At 40.2% G+C, this 12,959-nt stretch overlaps 1 protein-coding gene across 1 annotated transcript in view; it reads right to left on the bottom strand.

Annotated features, from left to right (window-relative positions):
• The window catches only part of LOC134353398 (retinal guanylyl cyclase 2-like), a 39,206-nt gene that overhangs the window by 8,653 nt on the left and 17,594 nt on the right, over positions 1-12,959 (bottom strand). The window contains exons 8-13 of the mRNA XM_063061425.1: positions 10,675-10,851; positions 8,205-8,361; positions 5,642-5,791; positions 4,107-4,255; positions 3,780-3,943; positions 1,916-2,108 (exon numbers count right to left, since the gene is read on the bottom strand). Coding sequence (XP_062917495.1) covers positions 1,916-2,108; positions 3,780-3,943; positions 4,107-4,255; positions 5,642-5,791; positions 8,205-8,361; positions 10,675-10,851 — 990 coding nt within the window. The remainder of the gene's footprint in view (positions 1-1,915; positions 2,109-3,779; positions 3,944-4,106; positions 4,256-5,641; positions 5,792-8,204; positions 8,362-10,674; positions 10,852-12,959) is intronic.

Genomic DNA, 12,959 nt, shown 5'->3' with positions numbered 1-12,959 from the left:
TTTCCATATTCGTCACTGAAATCTTCCTAACTTGTCCTTTACAATCTGGAAGCATTATCAACATTGAACAGGTGTTTGGTTAGTCTCCCAACACCTTCATCCAACTTCGCTTAATTTCCCATGTTGATGGAAGCCTGCTTCCTGATCCTTAACTTTGCTGAAACTTCTCCAAAAAAGGCCGTCAGTGAAAGCATGGGTGATTTTCCTTCCCTTTGGAATATTTTGGTTGATGCCTGGCCAATATATAATAAAAAATTCACTCTACCACTGTTGGCTCTTTGGAAGAGGGCAATAAATGTCTTGGATAGAAAATCCGCTCTTTGAATTCATCTGCTTCTGAGAATGGGGTTACCTTTATCCCTTCTACCTGGGAGGAGTTATTCTATTATTGATTAGATGAAGCATAGGAAAAAAAATAAAACTTAATAATGCAGAGAGATGAGATTACACATAAGTTTAAACTCTCTATTTGTGATGTAACCAATGTTATCTGGAGTTATTCACCTTTCTTTAAAAATTGTTAATACTTTCTATCTTATATAACTTCCTTTGATTGGGAGAGATGTGTTCAGAGAAAATAGGAATTTACTTCTATTGTATATTAATCTGAAATAGCCAGATTTCAAATAGAGAAGGGTCGCACTTCATCATTTATAAAGTGGAGAGCCATACATTATAATATTAAAGCAAACCCTTTGGTAGCAATGGAAACTGGTTTAAATGTGTTTATGTAAAAAACCTCTCTGACAGAGGAATGTTAACTGTAGTGCTCCAGTGAATACACTGGAACTTAACCCTTTGTTGTGGGTTTGCTAAACACAATGGTGATACATTGAAAGAAGGCAAAAGATCACTATTGCTTTGATCGTTGTAAGTGTCAAGGGCAAAGGGAGAATGTAAAATTGATTCATTACGTAGACTCCCTAAGATAAACCAAGAATTTGGAGTATTAGTTTAAGGAAATGTCACAGAATTGAAGGGTCTTTTCATCTACAAACGTTTGTACATTAAGGTTAGGAGCAGATTGGAACAGAGTAGTTCAAGTTTATGGTTGTTAATTGTATTGTTATGGCCGTTAACAGTAGAGATCAAGGTATATTTTGGTAAAAGAGATAAAATCAGAGGCAGTTGTGTCTTTCAGCTGAACACTAATACTATATCTTTTGGCAATGAGTTCACTTCATTGTTGTGCCTTTATGATGGTATGTAACAATAAGTGTGCATCACACTCTCAATATCTTCTTACTTTATATTTCTCTTATTTATGTGTGCACAACACATTAAATTTGCCTGACCTCCTTGCAGAGGACTAGATTTATGCAATAGAATTGAGCATAGTCTGTTTTTTATTAAGATTTAGTACACAGGTTAGAATATTAAATATGACATAGCTTTGTCATGGGCATCTGTAACACACCATCCTTAAGGAAGGTGGCAGACATGAATCAATCCAAGATGTACTTTCATAGTCAGGCAGAGAAAACTGGTAAATTAAGTAAACCTTTACAGTTCATGGCTCTAAGCAAATCTACATTAGGGAGTCTTCACTTCTGGTGTGACAACATCCATTAGAAACATAGAAACATAGAAATCTACAGCACATTACAGGCCCTTCGGCCCACAATGTTGTGCCAACCATGTAACCTACTCTAGAAATTGCCTAGAATTTCCCTACCGCATAGCCCTCTATTTTACTAAGCTCCATGTACCCATCTCACAGTCTCTTAAAAGACCCTATTGTATTCTTGTTAGAGATTCATAAAACTTTTCCTCCCATTAATTTATAAATTCATAATCTTGAGAACCCCTCCATTCCTGACAGAGAAATTGACAGTATGAATGCAACCATTGAAGGCTTGTCCACTGCCAACAGAACAATCATATTAATTGATAATGGCTGTTCCCATTTACTTGCCTTGTAGACGTCGTGATTTTCTAACACTGCATCAAAAAGGGTATAGAGGTCATTTAATAGGTCGACCACTTCGATGGGCTCACTCATCGCTGATATTGTAGTAAAACCTACGATGTCGCTGAAATAGAGGGTCACCTGGTCAAAGTACTCAGGCTCAACAGTACAGCCAGTCTTCAGGGACTCCGAAACTGACCTAAAATTGAAGTACCATCTTGTCATAAATCTTCCAAAAATACAAAGCAGTGACAAATTTTGAACACTCTTGATCGTTGGTATGTTACTGACCTACCACACTGGGAACCCGGATGTGAGAAACACAAGAGGTTCTACTGGAAATCAACAGCGGCATACAAAAAATGCTGAAGGAACTGGGCAGGTAAAGCAGCATCCATGGAGAGAAGTAAAGAGTGGATGTTTTCGGCTGAGGATTCAATAGTCACCAGTCTCCATGAAGTGTCTCAGCCCAAAGCATCCACTTTCTGTTCCTTTCCACAGATGCTGCCTGACTGCTCAGTTCCTCCAGCATTTTGTTTGTGTTACTCTGGATTTACTAGGATTGGTCATGCGATGGATTTCTTATGCTTGCAAAAAAAAACCCTTAATAATTTAAGATAGTGCATTTGAAGATTATTGGCTTCCTCTGACAAATTTCATGACAGCATTATAAGCAAACAACAAGGCCCCAGTGGGGGAATAAAACAAAACACGTCTTGGCTCCCTGTAGCACCATAAATAACCTTATGTCAGCGGATACAGCATTATATTGATGGGCTTTTAAATAGAAAAGGTGAATACAAAAGCAGGAGTTTGTATACTAACTTATGCTTATCTGGGTGAACTTTGATGTTCACCAATGCAATATGACCCAAATTTAGGCACCAAATAATAGTACCAACCTTCCCCAGGATATAGTGATCTGCAGAGTGACACTTCCTATATTTTATAGACAATAGACAATAGACAATAGGTGCAGAAGTAGATCATTCGGCCCTTCGAGCCTGCACCACCATTCTGAGATCACGGCTGATCATCTACTATCAATACCCGGTTCCTGCCTTGTCCCCATAACCCTTGATTCCCCTATCCATAAGATACCTATCTAGCTCCTTCTTGAAGGCATCCAGAGAATTGGTCTCCACTGCCTTCTGAGGCAGCGCGTTCCACACCTCCACAGCTCTCTGGGAGAAGAAGTTCCTCCTCAACTCTGTCCTAAATGACCTACCCCTTATTCTTAAACCATGCCCTCTGGTACTGGACTCTCCCAGCATCTGGAACATATTTCCTGTCTCTATCTTGTCCAATCCCTTAATAATCTTATATGTCTCAATCAGATCCCCCCTCAATCTCCTTAATTCCAGCGTGTACAAGCCCAGTCTCTCTAACCTCTCTGCGTAAGACAGTCCGGACATCCCAGGAATTTTCTCCCAGCTGTGCCCATAAGTTCCACAGTCAGAGGCATCCTGCACTACTCCAGTGTGTATCCTGGTATGTCCTACCTGCTGTGTGGGTTTGTGGGTGTCACGGCAGTGAAAATTAACCCAGTTAATCAAACATGACAGGCAAAGCACCCACTACTATTCTGGGACTTAGCCAGCAACCTTCAGCAGGATTAACAAAGCGAGAACCTTGGATAATTTTCTCCCCCCCACCCCACCACCTAACTTAGATATACTAAAAATGATGTATGGCGCCCAATCTAAGGCGGGTTTGGTAAATGAAAATCGGGCATCATTTTCTGTAGTGAAATCCTGAACTATTTCTAGAAGTTTTAAAAAGAAAATGGGAAGGATGAAATAAGTTCCATCAATATTTTCAACGAACGCTTAGCGGTTTGAAAGGAAGCATGGCGAAAGGCGATACTCACGGAGGCAACATCTGCGTCAGAAGCTTCTCTGTCTTCTGCTTCTCTATTTCTAGTTCCTCAGTTCGCTCTCTTATCAAATCTTCCAAATTACTGGAATACTGTTCAAGCATTCTCAGCATAGAGTCAATGATGTTGGTCTTTCTACCTTTGTTAATGTTATTGAACTGCAGAAGCAAAAGAATGAGATGCATACCGATAGATTATTCACTCAGAAGTCACCCAAAGAGATCAGCATCTAAAAGCAGAGGAAGAGAAGGGGACAGGGTTTCTGCAACTGAAGGCAGTCTAAGCCAGATCTCGCAGCAAGGGAAATTATTACAATCTTACGATATCAAAGATTTCATCAAAGGATGGTCTTTTTTCCGGTAATTCATTCCAACACTGTTTCATTAGCTCAATGCATTCCATGGGAGCCTGATCCGAGGTAATAATGGGCCTGAGCAGAGGAGGAGGCTTTTTTATATTCTGGATAATTTCTGTAGAATGGAATTAATGTAATTTAACTAAGTTTTATTGATTTTTTTTTGTTTGTGTTTTCTTCTCAAGTCGTTGACTGCCAGACAAAGAAAAGCAAAAAAATACAAATATTGGGACCATGTTAAAAGAACAGGAGACCCCAAACAGATCCTTTAACATCTACAAAGGGAAAAGACCAGGTTAAAATTCAAGTATATTTCAGTCAGAACTGCAAGATAATAAGGTAATTTGGAAAATAGGAAATATAGCTTCTTCTTGGTCTAAAATGTTAATTGGGTAATTCCAAATTGTACATTTTTAAATAACACATTGCAGATTTCCAAATTGTCCAATGTGCAGTTAATTAAGCCCCTTTTCAAATATTGTAGGAAGCTACAAAGATGACAATGATAAAATTTTAAATTACAAAAATACTAGCAATGCAATTACTCACAGCCCCTGTTTAAAGTCACAGGAGATGCTGAAATCTGGAGCAACAGACATTCTGCTGGTGGAACACGATGGGTTGAGGAGCATCCGTGGAGGGAAAGGAATTGATAACCTTTTGAGTCAAAAGCCAACATCAGGGTGGGGGCTGGGGAGACAGCCAGGATGAAGAGGAGAGGTGGTGAATGATGAGATAGGGACCAGAGATGACTGGTAGTCTGAGCGGGGAGTGGGGATTGTTTAAATACTCCCCCCACTGACTGTGGTGGGGAATTCACAGACTCTTTGTGCTTTTCTCCTACATACCATTACTGGAGTGTAGTCAGTGAAAATATTCTCAGTATTCTCAATATTCTTGTAATATTTTACATCTGTTCATGGATTAGGGAACAAATGAGGAAAATCATTTTAAGGAGCAGTCCAATGCTTCATTGAGTTTGTGAAAACGATCAGTAACAAAAATGGGAAATGAATAACTCATTGAGAGAAATCATCTTGGAGGGCTATGGTGAAAGATTGGGGCAGTAGGAATGATGGTCTTCCAAGAGCCATCAGAGTCATGATGGGCTGAAAGGTCACCTTCTGTGTTGTATTTTATATCTTATGGTATTGATTCTGATTTTATGATTCAACCAAAGATAAATTTGCCTAGCATTCAGGTCCCTCAGGTCCATTTCCCTGAAGGTCTGAAGTGTCACCTCTCTGTCTGCAGATGCTGCCTGACCAGTTGCGTATTTCCAGCATTTTCTGTTTTAATCCTCCCTTACCCAAAGATATCAAGGCCTGTTAAATATAACTGATAACAGATTACGAGCATGTAACTCAAAAGGGACCAAGGAGTGAGACAAGCCCTTGCAAATCACATTTCTATTCTAGACAATGCACTTAATATTTAAGCCCTGGGGGTTGGGTTTGCAGGTGGTGATCTTTGCATCAAATCACACATAGGAAATACTTACCCTCTGCAGACATTTCAAACATGCAAAATGGTGGACCTCGTACAACCACCTCCTGCATTATTATAGAGAAACTATAAATATCACCTTTAAAGGTGCCATTCATTAAAGGGTTGGGTTTTCGTAATATCTCAGGAGCAGTCCAAAAATATTCTGAAACAAGACAAAAGTCTATTATTCGGGAAGTACAATCAAGACATCAAGTGTACTGTAGATTTAAACAAATCAAAAGAGGCTTAAATGTTAGTTGATACTGCTCTGATCATCTAAGTTACAAGGCTTTTTCTTCTTGGATAAAAGAAGACTGTGATTTCTACTGAAAATATAAAGGCAGGAGAACTAGGTGAAACCAAATAACATTGTGAAGAAGAATTAGGTACAGTCTATTATTATTTATGATTATGCTATCATTCATTTCTTTCACCGAGTTCATATTTTGCAGTGTTACTTATCTTCTTCAATTTATCCTATTTCTGGTCAAGATGGTGCCAACAAATAACACTTCCTCGGGCGAAATCTTCCAGATGGTCCACAGCACTGTTTATTTCAATTCTTCTACGTCTTTATTTTATTTTAAATATGTTTCAGGTACTGTTAGAGTTTTGCAATTTACAGATTGAAGATCGATTGAGTGATCAGGTGCTTTGTTGTCACTGAGAAAATTCCAGGAGGTGAGCATCCTAGAGGAGATGAAGCTTAGAGATGGGGTGTGAGCCCATGATCGACTCCATTTCTCAACGATGAAAGCGTCGATGAAGATTGAAACATCAAGGCGAATGCGGAAGGCGAGCAACTGTTCAGCGCTGACTGCTTGCATCTCGCTCACTTCTGCCGGAGAAGGTGTCTGTGTGTGTCAGTCTCTGGGAAGGCCTCTGTATTCATACGGTCTCTCTCCCCCTCAATGCTGTTGGAGGATGTTACCGAAGTTCTGTGATTTATGGATCGAACAGCGGACTGTGGACAAATTGGAGTCTGTCAGGTTTTATGTTTTTATATTCTGTGTTTTCGCCCATTCTCTTTTGTTGCCGTTTGCTCAACTTGTTTTCTTTTCGTGTGGGAACGGTTGATCTTTGTTTTGTCATTCGCGTGATTTTATTGTGCGTGGTGGGGGGTGGTGGTTTGATGTTTTTCTTTGAGCAGCTTTCATGGTTTTTCTTTGTTTCATGGATGTCTGGAGAAGACGAATCTCAGAGTTGTATACTACATTCATACTTTGATAAAAAGTGTACCTTTGAACCTTTAAACCTTTGAAAAAGTAGTGGATACAGCCCAGTCCATCACGAGTAAAGCCCTACCCATCACTGAGCACATATACATGGAGCGTTGTTACAGAAAAGCAGAATCCATCATCAGGGACCCCCACCATCCAGGACATGCTCCCTTCTTACTGCTGCCATCAGGAAGAAGATACGGGAGCCTCAGGACCTCAGGTTCAGTGATAGTTGTTACCCCTCAGCCATCAGGCCCCTGAACCAGAGGGGATAACTTCACTCAGCTTCACTCGCCCCATCACTGAACTGTTCCCAGAGCGTTATGGACTCACTTTCAAGGATTCTTTATCTCATATTCTCAATATTTATTTATTTATTTATTATTAATTCTTTTGTATTTACAGTTTCTTGACTTTTGTACACTGGTTGCCCACCCTGTTGGTGCAGTTTTTCATGTTATGGTTATTGGATTTATTGAGTATGCCTGCAAGAAAACGAATCTCATGGTTGTACATGTTGACATATGTACATTCATAATAAATTTACTTTGAGCTTTATTAGAGTGAAATCAATGATTTTACCAACAGTACAAGTTTAAAATGAAGACAATACTGTTGTAAGAGGCACATTGGAGAGAGCAACAGTTGTGGTAAATGGAGCAATGTGGGAGCGTACAGAATTTGGACAAGAATAGTGATGGCGATTCTCTCATCATCTTGACTTCCTAAAATAGGGATTCTCATATATGAATAATAGCTCCTTGGGTAAGCCATTGAATCATTCCCAGGATATACAAAGCATCTTTACAGTTATTTCAGAAATCAAATCGAAGGAAGTCAATTGATTACATAATTATGCATGTCAAATCGAAAACAGAAAAATACAACACTATTCTGCAGTGACCTTCATGCTCAAGGTCAGTGACCCATTCATGGTTGGTACAAAGTTGATGAGCTGCGTTTGAAAAGCAGCCAACCATTCAGCCTAGTATGCTAGTTACAAATCTACAGGTAAGGTAGGAGGCCAGTTTCACCAATGCCAAACCTTGGCTTACCCATGAGAATGAGAAGGGCAGTGGTTGTCTTCAAAACTGCCAACCATTAGTTAGCACAATCCAGTCCAGTGCATTTGCCCAACGGTATTTATTCAACAGAGGTATTAACCTATTTAAGATGAGTGCTAAAATAGTGAAAGATAGAATGTGTATAACATGGAGTCATTGGTGGATATAGCACAGAAACACTACACATCCAAATTCCTAGAGGCATAACTCATTGGATAGGTTGCTTATGGAGGAAAGCCTACCAAGGTGAAAAACTGGGAAGCATGCTGTGAGAAATGTTTGCTTGCTTTACCTTCTGCTGGAGGCTCCATCAATGGAATGTTCTGGGTTACTGCCACCTCAACATAGCCATAGTCCGTCACTTTAAGCACAAAACGGCCATCCACCACACAGTTGCGTGACTTTAAGTTTCCATGTATGTAATCTCGATGGTGCAAGTACCTCATACCCTATGGTATGAAAAATGATAACACTGTTTAACTGCAAGTTTAACCATTTTGCAAACTGAGTAAGAATTAGAGCCTTCTTGCTCCTCAGCATGTTGTGTTCTAAAGTGCATGACATCATACAAATGAGTGCTTCGTTAAGTTTGTTTGGTGGGCAATGGTTGTTATGTTGAACTGTATCTGAATGTGATGGCATTGCCCAAGACATTCAACTTCTAAAAACTTTGTTTTGGTACTAATTTGTATCGTGTATATAAAGTCATTTTACAAACCACAAATACCAACTTGCACTGATCTCTAGTTTGTCTCCTATCCCCCCCCTCGTGACCTCTGAGCTCATCTCTACTATTAGTCCTAACTCCTCTTCTCTCTTCCCTCAAGTTTACTTCATGCTGACTATTCAACAACTTTCATTTTAACTAATATGGTTGGCAGCACACTCATCTCAAAACAGAAGGGAAATTTTAAATTCCCAACCTACACATCTCACATTTGTACAGTTTATATTGAAGTTGTGTGGTAGATTTCTGACCATGTAAAATTGAAGGTGGACATTGGGAAATTTCAAAGAGAATTCATGAATTATACTGAATTATTTTAGTTTTCATATGTGGTAATGTCATAATACTCTTGGACAAAGTAAGAATTATCACTTTCCATGAGTAATTTTTACATTTAATATGCATTTAGTGTGGCACGATGATGTAGCAGTTAGTGCAGTACTTTACAGCACCAGTGATCGGGAGATCAGGGCTCAAAGTCCAGCACTGTAGTAAGGAGTTTGAATGATCTCCCTGCGACCATATTGTTCTCCTATGCATGCCCCGGTTTTCTCCCAAATTCTAAAAGACATGGGTTAGTGTTAGTAAGTTGAGGACATACTATGTTGATGCATGGCACCACTTGCGGGCTGCCCTTAGCACATCTTCAGGCTGTGTTGGTCATTGACACCAGCGAAGCATTTAGACCATAAGACATATGAGCAGAATTAGACCATTTGACCCATTGAGTCTGCTTTGCCATTCCATTATGACTGACTATTTTCCCTCTCAACCCCATTCTCCTCCCTTCTCCCTTTAACCTCCGACACCCTGACTAATCAAGAACCTATCAATCTCCACTTTAAACATACCCAACAACTTGGCCTCCAAAGTTGTCTGTGGCAATTAATTCCACAGATTTACCACCCTCTGGCAAAAGAAATTTGTCCTCATCTCTGTTCTAAAGGGATGTCCTTGTATGAAGCTAATCCAATTTAATCCAAGCAACACACACAAAATATGCTGGAGGAACTCAGCAGGCCAGGCAGCATCTATGGAAAAAAGTATAGTTGATATTTCGGGCCGAGACCCTTTGGCAGGATTGGAGAAAAAGAAGAAGAGGAGTAGATGTAAAAGGTGGGGATAGGGGAAAGAGAAACACAACATGACAGGTGAAACCGGAAGGAGGAGGTATGAGGTAAAGAGCTGGGAAGTTGAATGCTGAACACCAGAAGTGGGATCTCCTTGCCGCCACACATTTTAATTCCACTTCCCATTCCCATTCCCATTCCGATATGTCTATCCATGGCCTCCCCTACTGTCATGATGAGGCCACACTCAGGCTGGAGGAACAACACCTTATATTCCATCTGGGTAGCTCCAACCTGATGGTATGAACATCAATTTCTCCAACTTCTGGTAAACCCCCACTCTCTCCTTCACCAGTCCCCATCCCTTTTCCCTCTCTCACCTGAAATCCTTGCCTGCTCATAGCCTCTCTCTGGTGATTCTGCCCCCTTTTCTGTCATGGCCTTCTATCCTCACCTTTCAGACTCCCCTTTCTCCAGCCATTAACCAACTTCCCAGCTCTTTACTTCATTCCTCCCCCTCCAGATTTCACCTATCACCTTGTGTTTCTCTCTCCCCTCCCCCACCTTTTAAATCTACTCCTCATCTTTTTTTTCTCCAGTCCTGCTGAAGGGACCCAGCCCGATACATCAACTGTACTTTCTTCCATAGATGCTGCCCGGTCTGCTGAGTTCCTCCAGTATAATTTGTGTGTGTTGCTTGGATTTCCAAAATCTGAAGATTTTCTCTTGTTCCTAATTTAATCTAACATTTATTTATCCATCAGTCAATATTACAAAAATTGTTTATCTTGTCATTATAATGTATAAATTAGTTTGCGGGGAGCTTGCTGTATGCAAATTGGTAACAATACTTCTTACATTACAATATTTTATTGACGATAAATCTCTTTCAAAGTCCAGCTGTTATTACTGGCTCTGTATCTCCTCTACACCAAGAAGAAAGAGACTATTCATTTATCATCCACCTTGATCAGATCCAGCAGGAGTGACGATTTGAACATCCAGTCCAATTTGACATCTTCGTTTCTCAGTAGGTCGAGCAGGCTCCCACGAGTGCAGAACTCTGTCACGATAGCAAGCAACCCGCAGTCATGGAAGAAGCCAAGGAAAAGGTTTATGTTTTCATGTCGTAAATCTTTCATCTAAGGCAATAAAAATCTCTCTGTCAGTATATCAACAGCAAAGATAGATTACAAGAAATAAAATTAAAATGAAATAGTCTTTGCAGTGTATGCTGTTAAACATAAACTTGCCAAATGAGAATGCTGTCTGGATATGTATGAATCGTCGCTGTAGCTCATGAAAACTAGTTTCACCACAAAAAAAAGGAGAAACAAGCATATTCTTTAGTCCATCGTTGTTGGCTGTGCTTATTGAAACCCTACTCCTGATCTGCCCATCAACTCTCAACAGATTGAAATGTAATGCAGCTATTGACAGTGCTTTCTAAGGATTTTCTATTGTACAATGGTCTCATCAGCTGACTTTCGTGTTGTCTTTCTTCCGTGTATGGATGGATCTCACTTCCACATCAGTGAGCTGAAACAAGGTGGGGAATTATCAGTTCTGGAAATTGCTGGACTGGCATATGTCATATAGGTCAAAGTGTTTTTTGTTGATTGCATTCGATGTTGTCTACTTAACTTTGCTATTAATTTGAGTCAAGTAATTTAGTTAAGGTATCATAATGAGTTCTCAACTATCTTCCTGTAAACATTTGTCAAGTCTGTCATTTAGAACCTCTTGACCGAGTGACATAAATTGTCCTGCTATGAATGGGATTTCATTTCTATTTAAACAAAGTATGCCAAATATTTTTCAATAACAGGACTCCTAAATTTAGTCAGGAAGAAAAAGGAAACAAATGGAATAAGGAAGTTATACTCAGACTGGCTCCTTGTGGCTCTTGGCAGGAAAGTGCCCGAGCAGGTGGTTAAGAAGGCCAAAAGGGATAATCTGGGTAACCATAGACCAGTGAGCCCCACCTCAGTGGTACTGGAGAGAAAACGGAAGGGTAGGATTTGCTGTATATACAGTTGGAAATGCATGTCCTGTTTAGTCAGCATGGCTTTGTGTGAGGCAGCTCATGCCTTGTAAACTTGATCGGGTTTTTTGAGGAGGGACCTTTAGCATTGTAAAAGATCCCTCCCATCCGTCCAGCACCACGGTAATGTAGCGGTAAGTGCGACAGTATTACAGCTCAGGGTATTCCAGAGTTTGGAGTTCAATTCCGGTACGGCTCTTTAAGGAGTCTCTGTAATCCTCCCCATGGGTTTCCCCCAGGTGTTCCGGTTTCCTCCCACAGTCCAAAGACGTACTGGTCGTTTAAAATTGTCCCATAAATAGGTTAGGGTGAATCGGGGTGGTGGGTTTGTGGCCCAAATGGCTGGAAGGGCCTCCTCTGAGCTGTGTCACTGAACAAAATAAACAAACAACCTCTCTGATCCTCTACCATTGGGCAGAAGGTACCATAGCATTAGGACAAAAACAGCTTCTTCCTCAGGCCATCTGACCACTGATCTCCCTGCCACCACCCAGGCCTCCTCACGTATGAAGCACCAGTAGCATTATACTGTTTTTTTAAACTTGTGCTGTGAATGCACTTTATTAGTTGTTAGTTTATTTTGTGGTGATATTACTTCCTGTATTATGTCTGTGAGATACATGTACTGTGTTTGTATCTTGGTCTGGAGGGACTTTGTTTCATTTGACGATATACATGTATATGGTTGAATGACAATGAGCTTTGTTACATACCTCATGGGTATCTTGTGACTGTCTTATGACCAAGATGTAATTGAGTATCTTGTGAGCATGATATAACTGTCTTGTGATGGTGGGGTGACTTAATTTTCTTGCCAGTGTGAGGTCATATAATGTAATTTCCCCACCAGTGTGAGGTCATGTGATGGCATGTTCCCAACAGGTATATAAAGGGAAACCCCTGTTGTCACAGAGTTAATTCGTCAGTTAATTCCTTAGTTACTTTGTTATGCTGCGTATTTGTCTCATGACGCAGTTTCGTTTTAAAGTGGAGTTTTTACTTTCTATTGTAAGGTACAAAAATGTTGTGCAGGCAGTTTCGCCAATTATTGCCAGTTTTTGTTTGTTGTATCTTTGATTTACCTTTACAGTCAAGTATTGGAGAGTGCACACGCTACTAAAGTACGGGAACCCGAAGGATTGAGAAAAGTTGGTGTCATTCGGCGGTTTTATAAAGGATCGACCTTATTGAATCTTCATTCAGGAA

This window comes from Mobula hypostoma, chromosome 10 (assembly GCF_963921235.1).
Source record: "Mobula hypostoma chromosome 10, sMobHyp1.1, whole genome shotgun sequence".
Taxonomy (NCBI): Eukaryota; Metazoa; Chordata; class Chondrichthyes; order Myliobatiformes; family Myliobatidae; genus Mobula; species Mobula hypostoma.
Note: the sequence above shows the minus strand (reverse complement) of the source record. Positions and strands in the feature narration are given on the sequence as shown.